Source organism: Heterodontus francisci, chromosome 8 (assembly GCF_036365525.1).
Source record: "Heterodontus francisci isolate sHetFra1 chromosome 8, sHetFra1.hap1, whole genome shotgun sequence".
NCBI classification, from domain to species: domain Eukaryota; kingdom Metazoa; phylum Chordata; class Chondrichthyes; order Heterodontiformes; family Heterodontidae; genus Heterodontus; species Heterodontus francisci.
The window spans coordinates 5,874,916-5,900,410 of record NC_090378.1 but is presented as its reverse complement, the minus strand read 5'-3'; the positions used below and the strand labels follow the sequence as shown (position 1 = coordinate 5,900,410).

The window sequence follows — 25,495 nt, the reverse complement described above, 5'->3', positions numbered from 1 at the left end:
ATCTGGTCACTATCACATTGCTGTTTGTGGGATCTTGCTATGTGCAATTTGGTTGCCACATTTCCTACAATACAACAGTGACTACACTTTCATAGTATTTCACGAGCTGTGAAGCGCTTTGAGGTCGTTTCAGGCGCTATAGAAATGCAAGTTGCCGTGCTGTATAAATCTAAATTTCTTTCCTTTTTTCTCTCATGGGTCCAGCCATAAAGTGGTTGATTCATTACAATAACGTACTGGCATTTTCATCTGCTTAAAACCTCCTTCCCATCCCCTTCCAGCGTTAAATCTCTTTTGTCTCTCTCTCTCTCTGCCTTAGCCTCACACTGTGAGGTTTGAAATCTCTAATCTCTCTCATACGCTAGATGACGCTTTGCACTTGAAAAAGATGTTCTGACGTTGAGGATCAGCTCGCTGTGTGAGGAGGGAGGCCGTTAGCAAAGCTGAGACAAAAACACAAGCGCTTTTAATACTCCTTCCAGCCCCTTGCAGAGGAGACAGAGAGAGAGAGAGAGAGAGAGTGAATCCATTCGCCAGCACAGAACGATGGGACGGAAACCAGAGCTCCAGGAGTCGGTGTTCGGTAGGAAAATAAACCTTCGAGAGCAGGATTTTGTCTGTAGATGTGTGTGTTTTTCGGCTGGTGTACCGAAGGATGAGAAGCAGCTAAAAGGGGGGCGGGAGAGCTGGCATTCTTACAGAGGACAGATTGTTGCAGTCAGCTGGTTGCTGTAACAATATAGACTTTCTGTTACATTCACAAGTATGTGGCTTCTCCCTGTTTCTTCCCTGTTCTCGCTGGCACCCAGTCTAGAGAGGGGTTGCACGGTGCTCAGAATCATTATTATAAGCCTTGTTGTTTTTAGTTGTGCGAGATGAATGGAGTCAGGCTGTTTATGTTCTGTTTGAATGTGGAAGAGATTAGTGTTTGATGTTGGTGCCGTGTGACAATGGGGAACAGCTCATTGCTTCCAGTCCCCTCAAAACTCTGAAATTCACAAGAACTCGATCAGTATCAAAGGATGAAACTGACGCCGCCCGACGGGGCATTGAGGGGGCAATTCAGACTGTGTCAGAGGGAGGGGAGAGAGAGAGAGAGAGAGAGAGAAACACAACACAACTTTCATACCTCCTCTGTACAATGTATAAATAGACTTGTCCCTTTCGATGTGATGATGGGTGTATCCAGATGTGTAACTTGTGGGAATATATTGCTTTGTGAAATGTAGGTTGGTGTAATGAGATTGTGTGAGGAGGAGGTGGAAGGTCTGGTTGGTGTTTTATCACTCCTATTTCCATTCCCCCATTCAATTCACAGTCATGTGGTAAACAAAGAGGATTTTAAACTCTCTCTCCCCCCTCAATCTAATCAGCTATTCTATTTCAGCTTCTAGGGAGACCAGGAGACGCCATTTTTAAAAAGAAACTTTTTCTATCAGTTTGTTTATTTATTTTGTTAAGAAAACGAGATTGAGGGGAAAGATGTTTAATGAACTCTCTTAGGGATGATATGCCCCTGTTAGGCCCATTGCAGTCACTTCAGTGTTTTGACTGAATATTAGGACTGTTTTTACACTGTAAGATATTATTGATTTAAAGGGACAGACTGGACTGTGGTAGAGTTTAATGTGTGAATTGTCAGTTCATCGACTTTGGAACTAGGAGCACTTTCCAAATGGCAAGAAGCTCGGAACGATGGAGGAGCAGCGAGGTTTAAAGGTCCAAGTAGAGAAATCACTAAAAGCTGGTGAACAGGTGCAAAACAAAAAATTAAAATGGCTAATGGAATTTTGGTCTTTTTCTCAAGGATTGTAACGCAAAGGGCTGGAAGTCTGGCGTAAAACTCTGGTTTAACCCCAGTTAGAGTAAGAGCGTTCAGTTCTGGGCACCGCATCTCAGGAAGGATATATTGGCCTTGGAGGAGGTGTAATGGAGAGTCACCAGAATGATACCAGGACTGAAAGGGTTAAATTGAGGATAGCTTGTACTTTACTGATGAAAGGTCACAGACCTGAAACGTTAACTCAGTTCTTCTCTCCACGGATGCTGCCAGACCTGCTGAGTATTTCCAGCATTTTCTGCTTTTATTTATGATGGATTGTATAGACTGGAATTGTAATGCCTCAAGTTTAGAAGATTAAAGGGTGATCTAATTGAGTTAAGATGATTAAAGACATTGATAGTTTCTCTCTATCTACTTGACTTCCTCTGGTGGGAGAATCTTACAATTCAAGCCAGGCCGTTCATGGTTGATGTCAGGAAACACTGCTTCACACAAAGGGGAGTGAAATTCTGGAACACTCTCCCCCAAAAAGCTGTTGAGGCTGGAGGTCAATTGAAAATTTCAGGACTGCAATTGATAGATTTTTGTTGGATTAAGAGTTAAAGAACCAAGGCAGGGAGCTAAAGAACCAAGGGTAGCACAGTGGTGCAGTGGTTAGCACTGCAGCCTCACAGCTCCAGCGACCTGGGTTCGATTCTGGCCGAGTTTGCAAGTTCTCCCTGTGATTGTGTGGGTTTTCCACTGGGTGCTCTGGTTTCCTCCCACAGCCAAGACTTGCAGGTTGTTAGGTAAATTGGACATTGTAAATTGCCCCTAGTGTAGGTAGATGGTGGGGATGTGTTAGGGAATATGGAATTAATGTAGGATTAATATAAATGGGTGGTTGATGGTCAGCACAGCTTTGGTGGGTCAAAGGGCCTGTTTCAGTGCTGTATCTCTCTCTCCATCTCTTTAAAAAAAAAGATGGAGTTAAAATACAGATCAGCTGTGATCTAACTGAATGTTGGAACAGATTCAAGGGGCTGAATGGCCTCCTCCTGCTCCTATGTTTAGATAAATAGGGATGACATATCACTGCCTTCTTTTAAAACAGCTATTTGTTTCGTGCTGGAGCAGAGGGAGGGTGGAAATCAACCAACTGAAGTTATCAAGATTAGATGAAGGGAACTTGAGAAAACTGATCCCTGGGAAACTGCCCAGTGGTGAGTTCAAATCTCAAGGGACACCTGTTTAAAAATGAGGAAGTTGGGAATAGGAGGGGACGGGGGAAACCTCTTTTTAGTTTTGTAAAATGAGAAAGGCCCCTAAAGCAGACAGTACAAATGGGTGGAAGAGAGGTGGCTGTGTTATGGAGAGGGATGTTACGAAATGATGTTACGAAAGGGTCAGCCCTTCAAAAAGGGCTGGGCTTGTTTGGGTCTAATGGTCCTTTCCTGTTCCAAAAATGACTTTGAAGAGCTGAAAATGTTTGTTACAATAATTTGGCAGCTGTACTAACTGCTTAATGTGGTTAAACACACACACGTGGAAGTGTTAGATTTGAATTTAATTTACAGCCACAGAAAGCCAGAGCTGAAGGGTCAACGAACCCAACGAATTTCCCTCTGCAATAACTCCCCAGGTGTTACTTATTGATAATGAATTCATTGGGATAACACCAGAAAATTAAAGCATCACTTGTGGCTAAGTATTGGTTCGAATAACATTAATAAATCCCATCTCACTTTACTGGGGGAGGTAGTGGGAGGGTGGGGTCGAGGAGGGGGGATGTAGAGCAGGAGATGGGAAAGATTGTTGTGGAGAGATTGATTGAAAGGACGGTAAAAAAATTCAAAACACTGCTACACTGCTGCCTAAATTTCCTAACTCACACCAAGTCCCTTTCACCTATCACCTCCTGTGCTCACTGACTGTGGTTCCCAGTCCAGCAACACTTCTTTAAAATTGGCAATTGTGTGTTCAGATTCCTCCATGGCCTCACCCCTCCCTATTTATGTGACCTCCCCCAGCCCTACAACCCTCCAAAATCTTTGTGCTTCTCCAATTCTGATCCTGTGCTCATCCCCGATTTTCATCGCTCCATCATTGGTGGCCATGTCTTCAGCTGCCTGGGCCCTAAGCTCTGGAATTCTCTCCCTAAACTGCTCCACTTCTCCCTTTCTCTCTCGCTTCCCCCTTGAAGATGCTCCTTAAAGCCGACATCTTTGTCCAAGCTTTTGGTCATCTATCGTGGCTCCTTATGTGGCTTAGAGTGAGATTTTGTTTGATAATTGCTCCTGTGCAGCACATAAGGGACATTTTACTATGTTAAAGGTGCTATATAAATGTACAACGTTGGTATTGTAATGGCAATAGGAGTTTTAAGAGGCATTTTGAATAGAGTAAACCAGTTTTGGAGAATTCCCCAAAGAGTAGGGGGTGTAAATGATGAGTGAGCAAGGTGGGGATAAGCATTTGGAAGATTGAAGATGACAGGGGTGTGGAAGCACAGTGAGCAAAAGTGCGAATCATGAAGAGTAGCTAGCAGTGACTGACGAACGTGGCAAATACTTCTCCAAGTATAGAATCTGAACAGTCCCATTGTACAGTTGTAGCTGTAAATATCAGTCAAGGGTTGGTCCTGAATTTTAATGGCCAAACTAGCCATCCCCATAGAATCTCAATACAGTAACTCTTTGTCAATTCATAAACAGATGTTTTGGTGTGCGTGAGTTGCCTGGGCTTTTCAGTTTGGATGCAAGTGACAAAACGTCAATTAATCGGCTGCACTTGAATCTTTTTGATATGTTTTTCTGCCATGCTCGACTGCATAAAGTTAATCTGTCGGAGGTTCCACTGACTGCAAAAAGTTGTGTAAAGGACTGTACTAAAATGATTTAATTACAAAGCAGATGGCTTCTGCAGTTTCAGACTAATCTAAGTCTGGTGGTTACATCATTATCTCAAAGACTTTTATCAATATTAATGAGGTATTCTGGTGTCACAGATGCTCATGATTTATCAAAAAGAGAGTGCTACGTATTGCGACTCTCCTTGCTCTGAATCTCTCTCTTCAGCAGAATAACTTTTTTTAAATTTCTCCTTCTCTCGCCTCCTTGTAAGATTTACCTGAAAACATATCTTTTGGTTTCGGCTTTTGATCAGCTGTTTTAGTCGTTTCTTATGTGGCTCGCTGTCAAAGTTTGTCTGATTTACACTCTTGTGAAGCACCTTGGGTTTTTTACTATATTAAAGACGCTATGTAAATACAGCTTGTTAATATGACCGGGAGATACAATGTTGAAAATTGCGTGGTTTTGCTTTTATTTTGATGACATTTTCTGCATTGGAATATTAGCAATGTTAGCCTGGCCTTTTGTCCATCTCCCACTTCTATCTCTGCACCATTGGCGGCTGTGCCTTCAGCAGCTAAGGCCCTAAACTCTGGAATTCCCTCCCTAAACCTCTCAACCTCTTCCTTTCCTCCTTTTAAGATGCTTTTTAAAACCTACCTCTTTTTAACCAAGCCTTTGTTCACCTGCACTAATATCTCTTTATATGGCTCGGTATCAAGTGTAGCCTGATGACAACCGCTGTGAAACGTCTCAACACTGTTTACTACATTAAACAGAAAAATACGTTTTGGCCAAATACATCCAGGCTGACCGAATTACTGAAGCTGGAGAAATCCTGCTGGAAGTCAGCTCACTGTTCATTACAATCAGAGCGGACAAGCTGGCCGTGGGGAATGTTTACAAGTTGCCGATGGATACTTGGCCAACCATCATTCAACCATCTGTCAATCATCCAGCCATCTCCCTGGGCAATTTCAACTATCACTGCTACATGTGAGGCTACCAAATAGTAGACCAAATGGGCAAGCAACTAGAAGAGTGGGCACTGACCTCTGATATCCACCTTGCCTACGATGCCAAACGGCCAGGCACCTTTTGCTCTGTCTGCTGGCAGAGGAAATATTCGTCGGACCCCGTTTCATGACTGGCGATGGCAAAGGACGGCTGCTCACCTGCTCCCAGGGATCCTTAAGAACTTTCCCCGCAACACTGATCCAGCATCATAATATAGGGATCGAGATGCCGACAGTCACCTTGGTCTCAGAACCAAGATGGAAATTCTGTAAGGCTTCATGGGAAACTTTCACTAGCAGTGTCGAGAGCAGAATCCAGGGAATACCACCATCCCCAAAAACTACTACTGCTTTGCTCAACTGCTGAAAGAGGGGATGGCCCCAGGAGTATTCCTACAGGAAAGAATATGTACCATGCTGGTCCCAGGAGAGTGAAGGATTGCTGACAGTATTTAATGTTACTCAAGATCCAGATACAGCAATAATGCTGGATTTCTCATATTCCAGTGGGAAACCCTGGAGCCTGGAAATAAAAAGAGAAAATTCTGATAATACTCAGCAGATCTGGAAGAATCTGTGAAGAGAGCAACAGAGTTAACGTTTTCAGGTCAGTGACCTTTCATCAGAACCCTGGAACTTGCCTCACTGCCTCAACACGAGGCAGCAAAGGTCTGTGTAAACCCCAATGCCGTCTACCTGCAACCAGCTACCATCAAAAATGTGAGAAAGCTGCTTAAACTCTCTCTGCAAAAAAACTGCTCCGCACCCCATCTGCTCAACTACCTTCACACTAAAGAGGTGGACACAGCACCAACGACCGCCAATTCTGGGAAGGTTTCTGAGATTGATGGCACCTATCCAGAGTTCCTCAAGAACCAGGGCCCCAATGGACAGATTTGGCTTGTCAAACTGGCCTCCAACATCCTTGATACTGGGATAATCCCAGAAATCTGGTGCTGTTCCAAAGTCAATGCCATGCTAAAACGGTAAAACTATCCCACCATCCCAAAAGCTATCATCCCATTGCTCTTCTGTCCACGGTCTACAAGATGGTCAAATGGCTCATCATTAACTAGATAAAACTGCTTTTAGGATTCGCTCTCCCAAACAGGCAGGTGGGTTTGAGAGAAGGAAGAAGCTGCTCCAACCAACCTGTTACTGAAGCTTTCAGCAATCATTATGATGCAAAATTCTCAGGCTTATCAACACCCCAACGAACAACTGTAAGTTGCATTCCAGGACTTAACTGTAAGTTCCGCGTTTGTCTTGATGACAAGACCAGCTGAACATGAATGCTCAACAAGGGTCTGCCACGGTCACCAGCCTTTCCCAGCGAATGGAGGACAGTGAATGTGGTGCCATTATTCAAGAAGGGTAGCAGGGATAAATCAGGTAATTATAGGCCAGTGAGCCTAACATCAGTGGTTGGTAAACTATTGGAAAACATTCTGAGGGATAGGATTAATCTCCACTTGGAGAGGCAGGGATTAATCAGGGATAGTCAGCATGGGTTTGTCAGGGGGAGATCGTGTCCAACAAACTTAATTGAATTTTTCGAGGTGGTGAATAGATGTGTAGATGAGGGTAAAGCAATTGATGTAGTCTACATGGTCTTCAGTAAGGCTTTTGATAAGGTCCCACATGGGAGATTGGTTAAGAAGGTAAGAGCCCATGGGATCCAGGGCAATTTGGCAAATTGGATCCAAAATTGGCTTAGTGGCAGGAGTTAGAGGGTAATAGTCAAGGGTTGTTTTTGCGAGTGGAAGCCTGTGACCAGTGGTATACCGCAGGGACTGGTGCTGGGACCCTTGCTGTTTGTAGTGTACATTAATGATTTATTTGTGAATAAAGGAGATATGATCAGTAAGTTCGCAGATGACATGAAAATTGGTGGTGTTGTAAATAGTGAGGAGGAAATCCTTAGATTATAGGACGATATAGATGGGCTGGTAAGATGGGCAGAGCAGTGGCAAATGGAATTTAATCCTGAGAAGTGTGAGGTGATGCATGTTGGGAGGACGAACAAGGCAGGGGAATATACAATGGATGGTAGGACCCTAGGAAGTACAGAGGAGCATGATAGGTTTGATAGGAAAAAACTTTTTCGCTTAGTGGAGGAATCAGTAACCAGGTGGCATAGATTTAAGGTAATGGGCAGGAGGTTTAGAGGGGATTTGAGGAAGAAATTTTTCACCTAGAGGGTGGCTGGAATCTGGAACGCACTGCCTGAAGAGGTGGTAGAGACAGGAACCCTCATAACATTTAAGAAGTATTTAGATGAGCTCTTGAAACACCATAGCATACAAGGCTACAGTCCAAGTGCTGGAAAATGGGATTAAAATAGATAGGTGCTTGATGGCCGGCACGGACACGATGGGCCGAAGGGCTTGTTTCTGTGCTGTATAACTCTGTGACTCTATGACATCTACATAGTTGGACATATTCTGCACCAAATCTCAGATGTCTGTCTATGTTGATGATATAGACTGGCTGGTGCAGGCATCAATGCTAGAGGAAGCAAGTAGGATGCTTACCAGTGACCTGGACCTCTGGAATGCAACGTCTGGACCTGGGGCCTCCACCCCAATCCAGAGAAGACTGTTGCATTGGCATTGCATCTGAAAAATACAGATCCAGGAAAGACCTCCATGTTTCCTTCTGTGGAAGGTGACCCCCCCCCCCCCCCCCCCCCACCCATAATATCTGGGTGTTACTCTGAACAGAGCTCTCACCTATCAGCCTTGTCTTATCAACAGTGGCCAAAAACGAAAAATCCAGGGTGAACCTAGTCTGGAAACACACTGAAGCATTGCCAGGCGATTACAGCCCGAATACTTCACTGTGCAACACTGGCCCAAGTCTACTCTGCTGCAGAATACTGCTCTGTCTCATGGTCCTACAGCTGCTACACAAAGATCGTGGCCGTGCAGCTAAACGCTGCCGTGAGGACCGGATCAGGGATGCTTAACTCCACTCCATCTGAGTGGTTCCCAGTCCTGTTCCACATTGCCCTGCCTGCCATTCACCGTGATGCCATTGTGCTCCGTGAGATGTAAACCATCATGAACAACACTGACCATCCCATTCACAAGGACTTGAAAAACACAAGAAGGCGATTAAAATGACGTTGGCCATTCTGGGAAACAGCAGCTAATATTCATGCAGGTGGTATTGACACATTATCCAGATGGACTGAATTTGGGTCAGAAGGAGCATAAAGAAGCAACACCTCATCACTGACCCAACCGCAGTGAACCCCAGCTTCAACCTCACTCGAAGACAGTGGGCAGCTCTCAATCGAACCCGCACTGGGCACTGGGCATTGACAGTGCAGTCACCTGCTCCATATGTGGAAGATGAGGGATGACCCGAACTCCAGTTGTTACCACGAGTTTCTTTCCATGGAACACATCACGTCAACCTGCCCACTAAGATCAGTTCCTGGAGATACCTCATTTCTCCACTTAGCATCATAGGAGACCATCAAACGGAGAGTCAAACTAGACATCCCATTAATAAACTTTTCCAATCATATGAAAGTAGTACAACAATAAAAACACCATGTGATGCAAGTTGCTGTTAAAAAGGTTTATGAAATTATTTTGTTAAGCTGGCACATTCTCTGCAGGCAAGATCTTTGTCCAAGAGCACTTATTTTAAGATGATTTGAGATTCATGTGTTGCTCTGAGCAGTTGTATGACAGCTGATGCCCCAGGGTTGGTTAGAATCGCGGAAGATAAGTTTCAGTCTCTTGGCTATTGTGTGACAGTTTGCTAAACCAGACTGAGACTCCATCTCCAGGTGACTGACTAACTGACAGAAAGAAAGAAGCCATTTGTCAGAAGTGACTGATTACCTGTCCACATATTGATTTGTTAAAAAAAAAAATCACCGCAAGCTAAGAATAGAAATATAGTCGAAGCTGTTGCAAGTACATCATGTCTGTTGGCATCAGTCTTTGTCCTGTGCACCAGCTAGTGGTGAGAATAACAGGCTTATTTTGCTTTGAAATTGGTTGGCAAGCAATTGGTTGTTAAGTTCTGGATTGCTGACAAGTTCACTTTTTTGCAATGTGCGTTTTTTCTAAATAAAATACAGATGCTAAATGTAGTGTGATACAGGACAGAAAGAAGCCATTAGGCCCATCATGCCTGTGCTAGCTCCTTGAAAGAGCTATCCAATTAGTCCCACTCCCCTGCTCTTTCCCCATAGTCCTGCAAATTTTTCCCTTTCAAGTATTTATCCAATTCCCTTTTGAAAGTTATTATTGAATCTGCTTCCACCGCCCTTTCAGGCAGCGCATTCCAGATCACAACAACTCACTGTTTATTTCAAAAAATTCCTCCTCTCCCCTCAGTTCTTTGTCCAATTATCTTAAGTCTATGTCCTTTGGTTATCGATCCTTCTGCCAGTGGAAACAATTTCTGCTTATTTACTCTTAACAATTCACTTTGTTGAAACTGTGTTGAAAATTATCACTGAAGAGAAATGTGAGTTTGTGTCTGTCTGCTGCAATATGCTTTTCCACTCAATTGTGCCAATTCCTTTGAGCATGATTTCTGTGTATTACAGCACAGAAGGAGGCCGTTTGGCTCATTGAGTCCATGCTGGCTGTCCACAGAGCTATTCATTCAGTCCCACTCCCCTGATCGATCCCGTGGCCCTGTAAAGTTTATTTCCTTCAAGTGCCCATCCAATTTCCTTTTGAAGTCATTGATTGTCTCGGCTTCCACCACCCTCATAGGCAGCGAGTTCCAGGTCATTACCACCCACTGTGAAAAAAGGTTCTTCCTCATATTCCCCCTGCATCTCTTGCCCAAAACTTTCAATCTGTGTCCCCTAGTCCTGATATCATCAGCTAATGGGAACAGGTTTTCCTTGTCTAGCTTATCTAAACCTGTCAATCTTGTACATCTCTATATCAAATCTTCCCTCGATCTCTGAGCAGGCTCAATGGGCTGAATGGCCTACTCCTATTCCTATGTTCCTTTGCTCCAGGGAGAATGAACCCAGCTTCTCCAACCTAACTTTGTAACTAAAATCCCCCTTTCCTGGAACCATTCTGGTAAATCTCCTCTGCAACCTCTCAAGGATCCTCATACCTTCCTAAAGTGTGGTGACCAGAACTGGATGCGATACTCCAATTGGGGCCTAACCAGAACATGAATTTGCTGAGGATGAATAAGTTTGTGATTCTAGCTGTATTGCAGGGTTTTTGTCCAGAACTTGTGTCCCGAAATATGCATTGATACTTGGGTAGGAATAGCAAAACAGAAAATTCTGGAAGCACTCAGCAGGTCAGGCAGCATCTGCAAAGAGAGAAATCGAGTAGTGTTCGAGGTCGAAAACCTTTCATTTGTGAAACTAGAATCAGGTACTCATTTAATCTTGCGCTCTCATTAATGGATAGATGTTCTTATTTCTACATCAAATCAATAGCACAGATACAGGCCTTTCAGCCCAACTGGTTAATTGTATATTCATTGTGTTTAATTATATGCAAGTGGCAGGGTTTTACTTGAATACTAGATACTTATTGAAACGGTAGTGTGGTTGAGTTAGGAGATGTATGCTTGTATTGTTTCACTCTGTAAATTAAGTTTAGACTGAGGAAAGATTGGCTCCAGTATCATCCTTCATCAACTGGCTTTCTGGATTTGAACAGCTCATGCTGGTGTTTATGCTCCACACGAGCCTCCTCCCACCCTCTTCATCTCCCCCTATCGGCATCTCCTTCTCCCTTGTCCAGCTTCCCCTTAAATACATCTATACTATTCACTTCAACCACTCCATATGGTAGTGATTTCCACATTCTCACTACTGTTTGGGCAAAGAAGTTTCTACCAAATTCCCTATTGGACTATCTGATTAGTGACTATCTCTTCTGTATGGCTAATAGTTCTGGTTCCCTGCCTCACCCTACACTTACCCTATCAAAAATCTATTTATAATTTTAAAGACCTTTATCAGGTCACCCCTCAGCCTTCTGTTTTCCAGACAGGAAAGCACTCCAGCCTGTTGAATCATTCTTGAAAGGTTATAACCTCTGCATTCTGAAGTATGTTTTTTTAACCTTTTTTTCACTCTGGCTACATGAAAATCTTCATATTCCATAATGCTGCCTCATCCAATTAGCTGGAATCACTCCTCAAGCCTTCACCTTGACTGAACTGTCAATCAAGTCATTCAACTGAAGATAGTTATAGGGTCCTAACATTCTACTACTGGGGAGTTATGACTTCCCTTGTGCAGATGTGTGCTTGGAGGAGTTAATCCCAAGGAGGACAGATGTTGGGACAAGGAGAACTTGTAGCTGAATGCTTATCAGCAAAAGTCTCTGACTGGTAACTCTGCTAATTTGGCTGGAAATGAAACTGACATTTCCAAGATGAACAGAAACTCACGGCAGGCAAAAGCTAGAAATTAACAAAGAATTAACCATTTGCTGACAGGACTAGTAAATCAGCTCAGGCATGCTGCAATCCAGCCAGGCAAGATCAGACAGCCACTGGTGAAAATAGTCTTGTAATGTTTTACAGTTACCCTACCCTTAGGCTCCACAGTCTTCATACCAATGCAATTTGAAATCAGCTCTGCCTTGAGATTTGAGGCATAAATCAGGGTTGGAGGCCTGAACTCACTTCGGAGCAGAGTTTGATCCCATGTACCAGGGAGTCTCACTCCACTTTGTCCAGGTGTTGACTAGAATTGTCTGTTGACCAGTGGCTCCGTCTGCCCCCTCCGGAGGGCATAAAAGATCCCAGGGAACTATTTCAAAGAACAGCAGGGAGTTGTCCTCAGTGTCCTATTTATCCTTCAATCAATATCACCAAAAAAAAATGATCTGGTCATTAGTTCATTGCTGTTTGTGGGAGCTTGCTGTGCGCAAATTGACTGCCGCATTTACTACATTACGACAGTGACTACATTTGAAAAAGTACCTAATTGGCTGTAACGCACTTCGGGACTTCCTGAGGTTGTGAAAGGTGCTATATAAATATAATTTCTTTCTTTCTTCTATCAGTTACTTGTATTTGTCCAACATCTGGGGGAGAGTTTTCGCTCTGTTGTGCTGGGTTCTTTTGGCACAATTTGCCCAAAATTGGCATAACTGGTGCTAAAGATCACGGAATTTTATGCGCAAATTATCCTCAACTTAAATCACGTTTCCATGATCTATACCACCAATTTAAAAAGAAATCATTGTACTAGAAGCCAGCCCCGCCCACAATGCTGGCCATGCGCCCAAGTTGAATTAATCATGATTGGGAATTTCTAGTGATGGCACTTATTTACGAGGCTTCGAGGAAGCTTCAACAATTAAGCTGGTCTTTTGGGCGCAAGGACATGAGTAAGTTTTAAAAGCATTTAAAAATTTTTTTAAATTTAGTAACAAACTGACTACTGGACCCCAATATAACTAGCAAACGGTTCCATACATTTTTATATAAGTCATTTTCTGCAATTTAAAATCGGGTTACACACAGGAGGTGGAGTTGGCATTAAAAATATTTATTTTGTTTGGCGATAAGCCCATTTTCAGCTGTATTAATGAAACTGCACCAAGTTACCACTCTTAAATACATCAAGGAATATTTGCCCGATTGTGCAGATTTGGCATTTGGCGAAACGCAAATGAGTTTCGGCAGAAACTTGAGGGGGAAAGAAACACTTTGCAAGACAGGAGGAATGTTGGGTGCAATTTGAACCCGGATCGTGCGTCTGCCCGAAGTGGAAACTTTACCGGTCTAGTGTTTCGAAATAATATGCTGCAAAGTTTGTGCCAAACTTTTTATTAGTCATAGTGAGGAAATGGGTTATTTATTTAGTTATTGTAATTTAATTACCATTTCAAATCCTTCCACTTCCCCAATTTAGGGGTGAAGTTAAGGCAATGTAATGCAACAGGTTCTATTGTCAGATGGTGGGACCTCTTTTTTAAGTGAATGATACTGTTTTGTAATCTTTGCAGTGGAGTGAAGAATCTTTCTCCATGAACTGGCTCTTTGCCTCTATAATGTGTTTCATGTGTTAGACTACAAATGAGGGTTCAGCAGTGTAATGGTTATGTTACTGGGCTACCAATACAATGTGAGGACAAATCCCACTGTGTTAACTCGAGAATTTTGAATTCCATTTTTTAAAATAAAATTTGGAAGTAAAAAGCTGATATCAATAAAAGTGACCATGAAACTGTCAGATTGTCAGAAGAGCCCAGCTGGTTAGCTAATGTCCTTTCGGGAAGGACACCTGCCGTCCTTACCCAGTCTGGGCCGATGGTCTGTGACTCCAGTCCTACACCGCCTGCTTGACTCTTAACAGACCTCTGAAGTGCTCTAGCAAGTTATTCAGTTGTCTCAAACCAGCGGCTCAAGAAGAAGGCCCACTACCACCTCCTCAGGGCAACTTTCCAGCAATCCCTCACATCCTGAGAATGAAATTTAAAAAAAAAAGAGAGACTAGATTAAAATAAATCACATACAGTGAGATCATGGAAAGAAACCAGCTCTAAATGCTGGAAATCCCAAACAGAAAGTGCTCGAGATGCACAACAGATCAATTATCATCTTTTAAAAATTAAATGTCAGGCTAATGTTTCAAACAAAAACTTGCATTTCTATAGTGCCTTTAACACAGTAACACTTCCCAAGGAACCTCACAGGAATGATTATCAAACAAAATTTGACACCGAGAAACATAAGGAGATATTAGATTACATAAAGAGATAGGTTAATTTTAAGGAGCATCTTTAAAGGAGGAGAGAGCGGTAGAGAAGTGAAGAGGTTTATGGAGGGAATTCCAGAGCTTAGGGCCCAGGTAGCTGAAGACACGGCTGCCATTAGTAGAGTGATGGAAATCGGAGGAGGCCAGAGAGGCCAGAATTGGAGGAGTGCAGGAATCTTATTGGGTTGTAGAGTTGGAGGAGGTTACAAAAATAGGAAAGGGCGAGGCCATGGAATAATCTGAATATGAGGAGGAGTTAGTGATGTACCTATACTGGATAATGCTGGCTGTCTGCAGTGCTAATTTTTATAAGAAATTCGAGGTTAAACTGCACAAGTCATGGTGAAATAGGTATTACACATATATTTTTTCAAAAACTCATTCAAAATCAAATGCTCAGATGTTTACATGCTGTCTCCACTGATGAGCTCAGTTTTGCACCATTGTATAGTAATGAGAATTAAATTAGTTAGCATTCACTTCCCACAGTGAGGGTCATTCTGCATTTTCCTGTAGTTCTCAAGTGTTTGCATAGAGGCAAAGCCTGTATGGTAGGTAATGTGGATAGATTAGGGATTGGTTTATATTCACAGAGCCTTTGGTTATATTGGTAATGCCCTAGCAAAACTGGAGTCAATGGGAGTTCGGGGGAAAACACTCTGCTGGATGGAGTCATACCTAGCGCAAAGGAAGATGGTTGTGGATGTTGAAGGTCAATCATCTCAGTCCCAGGACATCACTGCAGGAGTTCCTCAGGGTAGTGTCCGAGGCCCAACCATCTTCAGCTGCTTCATCAATGACCTTCCTTCAATCATAAGGTCAGAAGTGGGGATGTTCGCTGATGATTGCACAATGTTCAGCACCATTCGCGACTCCTCTGATACTGAAGCAGTCCATGTAGAAATGCAGCAAGACCTGATCAATATCCAGGCTTGGGCTGATGAATGGCAAGTAACATTTGCGCCACAGGTGATGACCATCTCCAACAAGAAAGAGCCTCACCATCTCCCCTTGACATTCAATGGCATTACCATCGCTGAATCCCCCACTATCAACATCCTAGGGGTTACCAGTGACCAGAAACTGAACTGGAGTAGTCATATAAATACCGTGGCTACAAGAGCAGGTCAGCGGCTCGGAATCTTGTGGCAAGTAACTCATCTCCTGACTCCCCAAAGCCTGTCCACCATCTACAAGGCACAAGTCAGGAGTGTGATGGAATACTCTCCACTTGCCTGGATGGGTGCAGCTCCAACAACACTCAAGAAGCTCGACACCATCCAGGACAAAGCAGCTCAAGGAAGAGGCATATAAATTTGCCAGAAAAACAACAGACCTGAGGATTGGGAGCAGTTTGGAATTCAGCAAAGGAGGACCAAGGGATTGATTAAGAAGCAGAAAATAGAGTACGAGAGCAAGCTTGCGGGGAACATAAAAACTGACTGTAAATGTTTCTATAGGTATGTGGAGAAAAAGATTAGTGAGGACAAATGTAGGTCCCTTACAGTCAGAAACAGGGGAATTTATTATGGGGAACAAAGAAATGGCTGACCAACTAAATGCATACTTTGGTTCTGTCTTCACAAAGGAGGACACAAATATCATACCAGAAATGTTGGGGAACACAGGGTTAAGTGAGAGAGAAGAACTGAAGGAAATCAGTATTAGTAGAGAAGTTGTTGGTGTTGATGTGTTGTGTTCCAAAACTGGCATACAGTCTGCCCTCCGAATACCCATAGGTGGGTCACTGGGATCTTTTAGAACAGTTCTTTTCATGTGGCTTTGAGAATTAATTTAGTAGGCTTTTCTTGAACGACATGAGATGAGATGAGTTGACACAGTGGACTTCTCAGGGTCGTTTAGAGAGGTGCTGGAAAGCTGAGCTGGGTTGTGGTCTTCTCTCCTTCCTTGGGAATTCTCTTCTTGGAAGTTTTCTCTCTTTTTATACAGTTTAACCCCAACTCAAACAATTCAAAAGCAAAACTGGCAACAGGAGGTCAACATTTTGACCTCCATCAATCTTGACCTGTCATTTCTTTGTAAACAACTTCTCAGGGTGTCCAAAGTTCTCTGTTGTCTATTGAGCTGGAAGGCAGGTGGTTTCCCAAAAGGCTTGTTGTCCTCACGACCTCTCAGTGCCCCTTTTAAAAAACATTTCCAGGGACTGTTTTTTCAGTCAAGTGGCCTTTACATGACTCCCTTCGAAAACCCCAAAGTTTAACATTTCTTCAATCTTTCAAAAATGAATCCTCAAAAAATATGTTTAACAAAACACAGAGGCACTTTCATAACAACATACATTGGCATTGTGAAACATCCTCATGCTCGCCCCACCATTGGTGGTGTGAGTTCAGCTTGCTGGGCCCTAAGCTCTGGAATTCCCTCCCTAAACATCTCCGCCTCTCTACCTCTCTCTGCTCCTTTTAAAACGCTCCTTAAAACCCCAGCTCTTTGACAAAGCTTTTGACCATTTATCCTAAAAGCTCCTTCTTTGGTTAGGTGTCAATTTTTTTTGTCTACTAACTGTCCTGTGAAGTGCCTTGGGACGATTTTTTACCGTGTGAAAGGTGTTACATAAATGCAGGTTGTTGTTCAGTATTTCGAGTTGTGCATGTGATGTACCTAGAGTTGTACACTTGTTCACAGTTGTTGCAGGTTGCATTGTGAATTGAGGACCACCAACCACACCCCCTACCCAAATTATTATTAAAAATCAAGCATCAGTATAAATTAATGGAGTGAGTATTGACACCATTTTGTCAGCCAGTGTTGGAGGTGAGTGGGACTTCTGGCAACTAGTCTATTGAAACAGAGTGTCTATGATCTACAGAAAACAGGACTCATGACTGAAACGGTAGCAAAATCTCCCAATTTAAGCAGGATTACTTCTCCCGAAAAATGCCGTGAGTGGAGGATTGTTACACAATACAAGTTAGGTGTCATAGAGACATAGAGTTATACAGCACAGAAACAGGCCCTTTGGCCCATCGTGTCTGTGCTGGCCATCAAGCACCTATCTATTCTAATCCCATTTTCCAGCACTTGGCCCATAACCTTGTATGCTATGGCATTTCAAGTGCTCATCTAAATACTTCTTAAATGTTGTGAGGGTTTCTGCCTCTTCCATCCCTTCAGGCAGATTGTAACCACCCTCTGGGTGAAATTTTTTTTCCTCAAATCCCCTCTAAACCTCCTGCCCCTTACCTTAAATCTATGCCCCCTGGTTATTGACACCTCCGCTAAGGGCAAAAGTTTCTTATTTACCCTATCTATGCCCCTCATAATTTTGTATACCTCAATCATGTCCCCCCTCAGCCTTTTCTGCTCTAAGGAAAACAACCCTAGCCTTTTCAGTCTCTCTTCATAACTGAAATGCTCCAGCCCAGGCAACATCCTGGTGAATCTCCTCTGCACCCTCTCCACTGCAATCACATCCTTCCTATAGTGTGGTGACCAGAACTGTACACAGTACTCCATTGTGGCCTAACTAGTGTTTTATACAGCTCCATCATAGCCTCCCTGCTCTTATATTCTATGCCTCGGCTAATAAAGGCAAGTATCCCATATGCCTTCCTAACCACCTTATCTACCTGTGCTGCTGCCTTCAGTGATCTATGAACAAGTACACCAAGGTCCCTCTGACCCTCTGTACTTCCTAGGGTCCTACCATTCATTGTGTATTCCCTTGCCATGTTAGTCCTCCCAAAATGCATCACCTCACACTTCTCAGGATTAAATTCCATTTGCCACTGCTCCGCCCATCTTACCAGCCCATCTATATCGTCCTGTAATCTAAAGCTTTCCTCCTCATTATTTACAACACCACCAATTTTCATGTCCTCTGTGAACTTACTGATCATACCTCCTAAATTCACGTTTAATGTGCGTAAAATCAATCCCGGTCACTTACAGCAGTGATTGATGGGAAAAGCTAACCAATCATCTCCATTCTGTCCTGGACTTGGGCCTGATTTTAACTTTGTCTAAGTGCATGGGTTTTGAATGAGTTAAAATCGGGCCCGTACGTCACTGCGCGCTCTAACTGATTTCAAAAATCTGCAGCAAAGGATCAAATGGAAACCTGGGTTTACGGCAGTATTTGTCCTCTTCATATTGGGCCGTGACTTGAAGGACTCAATTGCTCATCCAGTAAAGAGCCCACCCTGTTCTTTCCCATCCTTCTGGTTTCAGCAGGATGAAAATCAGGCAGATTCCACATCAGGTGATAGTTAATTCCTGATGTCACTTGTATTTAAAGTGGTTAGAGGAGTTGATAAATGGCGCACAAAAATAAGAGACCTGAGGGTGGATGTGCAGAAATCTTTGAAGGTGAGCGGACAAGTTGGGAAAGCTGTTGAAGAGATAAATGGGATCCTGGGCTTTATAAATAGAAGCATGATGTACAAAAGCAAAGTGACTCGGCTAAATGTTTATAAAACATTAGTTACACCCCAGCTGGAGTATTGGAAGGATGTTAAGGCCTTGAAGATTCAGAAGAGATTTACCAGAATGGTTTTAGGGATGAGGGACCTCAATTAATGTGGAGAGACTGGAGAAGCTGGGATTGTTCTCCTAAGAGGAGACTTCATAGAGGTGTTCAAAATTATGAAAAGTTTTGAGACATAAAATAAGGTCAGTAATCAGAGAATCAGAGAAGAGGACGGTGTGAAACAGACTGGTAAGCTCGAGGAAGTGCTCGTTAGGAGGGAAGATGTGTTGGGGTTTTTGAATAACTTGAAGATAGACAAGTCTCCCGGGCCTGACGGGGTATATCCAAGGATGTTATGGGAAGCAAGGGATGAAATTGCAGAGCCGCTGGCAATGATCTTTTCATCTTCTCTGTTGACGGGGGTGGTACCAGGTGATTGGAGGGTGGCAAATGTTGTGCCCCTGTTCAAGAAAGGGAATAGGAACAACCCTGGGAATTACAGGCCAGTTAGTCTTACTTCGGTGGTAGGCAAGTTGATGGAAAAGGTGCTGAGGGATAGGATTTCTGAGCATCTGGAAAGACACTGCTTGATTCGGGACAGTCAGCACGGTTTTGTGAGGGGTAGGTCTTGCCTCACAAGCCTGATTGAATTCTTTGAGCAGGTGACCAAGCAAGTGGATGAGGGTAAACCAGTGGATGTGGTGTACATGGATTTTAGTAAGGCATTTGATAAGGTCCCCCATGGTAGACTTATGGAGAAAGTCAGGAGGCATGGGATAGTGGGGAATGTGGCCAGTTGGATTAAGAATTGGCTAACTGATAGAAGGCAGAGAGTGGTCTTAGATGGTAAATACTCAGCCTGGAGCCCAGTTACCAGTGGCGTGCCACAGGGATCAGTTCTGGGTCCTCTCCTGTTTGTGATTTTTATTAACGACTTGGATGAGGAAGTCGAAGGGTGGGTCAGTAAATTTGCAGATGATACAAAGGTTGGTGGAGTTGTGGATACCGAGGAGGGCTATTGTCGTCTGCAAAGGGACTTGGATAGGTTGCAGTGCTGGGCTGAAAAGTGGCAGATGGAGTTTAACCCTGAAAAGTGTGAGGTCGTCCATTTTGGAAGGACAAACACGAATGCAAAATACTGGGTTAACGGTAGGGTTCTTGGGCATGTGGAGGAGCAGAGAGACCTTGGGGTCTATGTGCATAGATCGTTGAAAGTTGCAACTCAAGTGGATAGGGCTGTGAAGAAGGCATATGGGGTGTTAGCGTTCATTAGCAGAGGGATTGAATTTAAGAGCCGTGAGGTGATGATGCAGCTGTACAGGACCTTGGTAAGGCCTCATTTGGAGTACTGTGTGCAGTTCTGGTCGCCTCATTTTAGGAAGGATGTGGAAGCCTTGGAGAGGGTGCAGAGGAGATTTACCAGGATGTTGCCTGGAATGGAGAATAAGTCTTACGAGGAAAGGCTGAACATTCTAGGCCTCTTCTCATTAGAACGGAGAAGGATGAGGGGTGACATGATAGAGGTTTATAAGATGATCAGGGGAATAGATAGGGTAGACAGTCAGAAACTTTTTCCCCGGGTGGAGCAAAGCGTTACAAGGGGTCATAAATTTAAGGTGAAGGGTGGGAGATATAAGGGGGATGTCAGGGGAAGGTTCTTTACCCAGAGAGTGGTCGGGGCATGGAATGCCTTGCCTGGGGAAGTTGTTGAGTCAGAAACTTTAGGGACTTTCAAACGGCTTTTAGATAGGTATATGGATAAAGGAGAATGATGGGGTATAGATTAAATTGTCCTTGACAGAGGACAAAGGATCGGCACAACATCGTGGGCCGAAGGGCCTGTTCTGTGCTGTATTTTCTATGTTCTATGTTCTATGTTCTAACACAGATTTAAGACAATAGCCAAAAGAACCAAGGGGAGATGAGGAGAATTCTTTTACACAGTGAGTTGTTGTGATCTGGAACGCGCTGCCTGAAAGGGTGGTGGAAGCAGATTCAATAATAACTATCAAAAGGGAATTGGATAAATACTTAAAAAGGAAAAAAATTGTAAGGATATGGGAAAGATCAGGGAAATTGGACTAATTTATTTAGAGATACAGCACTGAAACAAGCCCTTTGGCCCACCGAGTCTGTGCTGACCATCAATCACCCATTTATACAAATCCTACATTAATTCCATATTCCCTCCCACCTCCCCACCATTCTCCTACCACCTACCTACACTAGGGACAATTTATAATGGCCAATTTACCTATCAACCTGCAAGTCTTTGGCTTTGGGAGGAAACCGGAGCACCCGGCGAAAATCCACACGGTCACAGGGAGAACTTACAAACTCCACACAGGCAGTACCCAGAACTGAACCCAGGTCACTGGAGCTGTGAGGCTGCAGTGCTAACCACTGCACCACTGTGCCGCCCAATTGGATAGCTCTTTCAAAGAGCCAGGACAGGAATGATGGGCTGAATTGCCTCTTTCTGTGCTGTAATGCGTTTCCCTCCCTTATTCCAGTCAGTGCAGTTGACATTTCTATTTTGACATCATAACACATCAATAAGTGACTTCTCAAACATGACATTACTTGATAATTCAGTTCCATGGTTGTGAATTTATGAATTTATTTATAATGACCTTCCCTGGTTGAATTCCCTTCACAGAATGAAATGTCCCAAGATGCTTCACAGATTCCACATTGAGCAATAATGAGAGAAGATTCAGGGGAAAGTGAATGAAGGCGTGGTCACAAAGGGAGGGATTTGAAGAGTTATTGATGGACAGCAGAGAGAAAAGAAAGTCTTGCATTTATATAGCACCTTTCATAATCTCAGAAAATTCCAAAATGCTTCGCAGCCAATGAAGGCTTTTTAAGCATAGTGTAAGATGTAACCTTTTACTCCTTGACAGGTTACTCTACTGTTTAGATACGAGAATTACAAGAAATAATGAAACAACACTCAAAGCTCAAATGAAATACTAATGTCTTTACTAGGTTTGGTAGGAATATCAGTGAACAATACAATACATCCATTAGCCACAAATGCATTACAAGGAGTTATACATAGGATCACCCAGCAAGCAGTCATCTCCCTGACGATCGTACTCTTCAGCAACTGAACAAGTTGCTGGGCCTAAGCACCAAATTTTAAAACCACAGGACGATTAAGCAATACAAGTCCCTTAAATAACTGATCTTGTACAAGTTTTTGCTTGGAAAATTTTTAGTTTCTCTGCATTTCAAAAGAAGGCAAAATCTGACGTCATCAATTAATGTCTCGCAGCTTTTCAAAGCACTTTGGACCACTTAGACTGGATAAATTAGCATTTTTAAAACATGTTAATCACTTATCTTTGTGTTTCCAGACACCATGACTCCATGTTTTTGTGTATGTGAAACTTCTCCAAAGCTTTAACTTGGCATCAAAGTGAAACATAGCTTTGAAGTATGTCTGTTTATTGGTTTCAACTCAATTTTTATGGCATTTTTGCCTTTTGCTAAACATTCCATATCCTTAAAGTGTTTTTTTCACCTGTGACTCTGTTGATCTATAACAGGGTTGTCCAACCTTTTCGCGTAGGGGGCCACATTACAATTTTAGTCTTACATGGGGGGGGGGGGGCTAGTGAGACAATTTCAGAAAGATAAAGGCATTAATATTTATCTTACTATTAATCAAAACAGCAACAAATGGACATTTTTGTGAAGAAGCTTCAAAAGAGAAGAATAATTTATTGACTTACTTTCTTGATCTTTCTCTCTATCCCCCTCTCTCTCTCTCTTTGTATCTCTCTCTCTGTCTCTTTCTCCCCCCCTCTCTCCCTCTCCCTCCCTGTCTTCCCCCCCCCCCCCCCCACCTCCCTGTCCTTCTCTCTGTGTCCCTCTCTCTCTCTGTGTCTCTCTCTGTGTCCCTCTCTTTCTCTCTGTCCCCCTTTCTTTCTCTTTCTGTCCCCGTTTCTCTCTCTGTGTCCACCTTTCTTTCTCTTTCTGTCCCCCATTCTCTGTGTGTGTGTCTCTTGCTCTCTTTGACAGTTATAGAGAGTGGGAATGCTCAGCAGATGGTTGATCAGTTTACATTGCAAGTCAGTTTCACAGTTGCTGACAGCGGGAGCAGCCGTCATCCAGCTTTTCCGATGGGCTTTTAAATAACCCCAAATCTGTCCGAAGTTGGGGGACGGCTGTTCCTGATGTGAGCAACTGTGAGCTGTGAAACTGACTTGCGATGTTTTTAAAAAGGCTGCTCTGAAAGAAGACAATGGGAAATTTCTCATCTCCAGTCACGGAGCCCTGGCGAGGATGTGGAACAGCCCCGGGGACAGTTTACACTGCGGGCTGGATGGAAACCTTCGACGGGGCGGATACTGGCCCGTAGACCCTATGTAGGACAGCCCTGATCTATAATAAAAACAGCTTGCAGCCCTTTTGACCTTCGCAGTGCATGCTGGTCAAATTCGGCCCATTTTCCGTACTTCTGTATACAGTAGAGTTTCTTGTATTTCATTTAAACTATTTGATGCTCCTGGGTTCGATAGCCTCGCAAGTCTCAACCATAAATTTCAATTCAAATCATATTACTGCATCTTACACTAATCACTGTTGTAATGTAGGAAACAAAGCAACCAATTTTTAAAAATTAATTCATGTGATGTGGGTGTCACTGGCCAGGCCAGCATTTTTTGCCCATCCCTAATTGCCCTTGAGAAGGTGGTGATGAGCTGACTTCTTGAACCGCTGCAGTCCAGGTGGGGTAGGTACACCCACAGTGCTGTTAGGAAGGAGTTCCAGGATTTTGACCCAGTGACAGTGAAGGAACTGCGATATAGTTCCAAGTCAGGATGGTGTGTGACTTGGAGGGGAACTTGCAGGTGGAGGTGTTCCCATTAGAGGCCTGCTACCCGACCCGAACCCGACATTTATCGGGTTCGAGTCGGATCGGGCCCATCTTCAGGCTCCGACTTTTGGTCTCGGGTCGGGTCAGGCCGAGTCCAAGTCGAGTCGGGTCGGGTTGGGATTGGGTCTACAGTGGTTCGGTCAGGTTCGTTTTCCCAAACTAAAGTCGGCCTCTCGTTCCCATACATTTGCTCCCTTTTCCTTCTAGTTGGTAGTGATCGTGGGTTTGGAAGGTGCCGTCCAAGGAGCCTCGGTGCGTTGCTGCAGTGCTTCATGTAGATGGCACACACTGCTGCCACTGTGCGTCGGTGGTGGAGGGAGTGAATGTTTGTAGATGCGGTGCCAATCAAGTGCGCTGCTTTGTCCTGGATGGTGTCGAGCTTCTTGAGTGTTGTTGGAGCTGCACCCATCCAGGCAAGTGGAGAGTATTTCATCACACTCCTGACTTGTGCCTTGTAGATGGTGGACAGGCTTTGGGGAGACAGGAGGTGAGTTGTTCGCCTCAGGATTCCTAACCTCTGACCTGCTCTTGTAGCCATGGTATTTATATGACTACTCCAGTTCAGTTTCTGGTCAATGGTAGCTCCTAGGATGTTGATAGTGGAGGATTCAGCGATGGTAATGCCATTGAATGTCAAGGGGAGATGGTTAGATTGTCTCTTGTTGGAGATGGTCATTGTCTGGCACTTGTGTGGCACGAATGTTACTTGCCTCTTATCAGCCCAAGCCTGGATATTGTCCAGGTCTTGCTGCATTTCTACACGGACTGCTTCAGTATCTGAGGAGTCACAAATGGTTCTGAAAATTGTGCAATCATCAGCGAACATCCCAACTTCAACCTTATGATTGAAGGAAGATCATTGATGAAGCAGATGAAGACGGTTAGGCCTTGGACACTACCCTGAGGAACTCCTGCAGTGATGTCCTGGAGCTGAGATGATTGACCTCCAACAACCACAACCATCTTCCTTTGCGCTTGGTATGACTCCAACTAACGAGTGTTTTCCCCCTGATTCCCATTGACTCCAGTTTTGCTAGGGCTCCTTGATGCCATACTCGGTCAAATGCTGCCTTGATGTCAAGGGCAGTCACTCTCACCTCACCTCTTGAGTTCAGCTCTTTGGACGCAGAAACTTCCCACAAACAGCAATGGCCCATTTTTCTTTCACTGCTTTTGATTTGAGGGACAAATGTTGGCCAGGACACTTGAGGGAACTCCCGGTTCTTCTTAAAAATATTGTCATGGGATATTTTCCTGAGAGGATAAAGGGAACTTTGGTTTAATGTCTCATCTGAACGTCTGCACTTCGTCCGACAGTGCAGCACTCCCCCAGTACTGCCCTTCCGACAGTGCAGCACTCCCTCAGTACTGCAGTTGACTTCCAGAATGTGAGGCTAAGCTATTTACAGGCTTTGCCGACAAGATGAAGCATGAGAGAGGGGCTGGTTGCCAGAGTAGGATATATAATTTAAGGTGGAAAGCAGATGTAGAGGCAGCAAGGAGTTTGGTAGATGAGTACTTTCATTGTGGGACAAGTTGCAAATGTGGGTTGGTAAGGTCAGTGGAGAGAGGATGTTGTCTATTATCAGTTTCGATTAAGCTGGTAAAATTCCTGTCTGCACTCTAAGTTGGATATAAAAGTTCCCAAGGCCACTATTTTAAATAGGAGCAGGGGAGTTGTAGCTAGTTTTCAGGGGCCAAAATCTATCCCTCATCAACATCACTGAAACACAGATGGTCTGGTCATTATCACATTGCTGTTTGTAGGAGCTTGCTGTGTGTAAATTGACTGCTGCATTTGTTACATTGCAGCAGTGGCTACA

At 43.7% G+C, this 25,495-nt stretch overlaps 1 protein-coding gene across 1 annotated transcript in view; it reads left to right on the top strand.

Annotated features, from left to right (window-relative positions):
* The first annotated feature begins 437 nt into the window (after nt 1-437).
* The window catches only part of slc44a5b (solute carrier family 44 member 5b), a 371,713-nt gene continuing 346,655 nt past the window's right edge, over nt 438-25,495 (top strand). Inside the window, exon 1 of the mRNA XM_068036576.1 lies at nt 438-583. Coding sequence (XP_067892677.1) covers nt 547-583 — 37 coding nt within the window. The 5' untranslated portion in view covers nt 438-546. The remainder of the gene's footprint in view (nt 584-25,495) is intronic.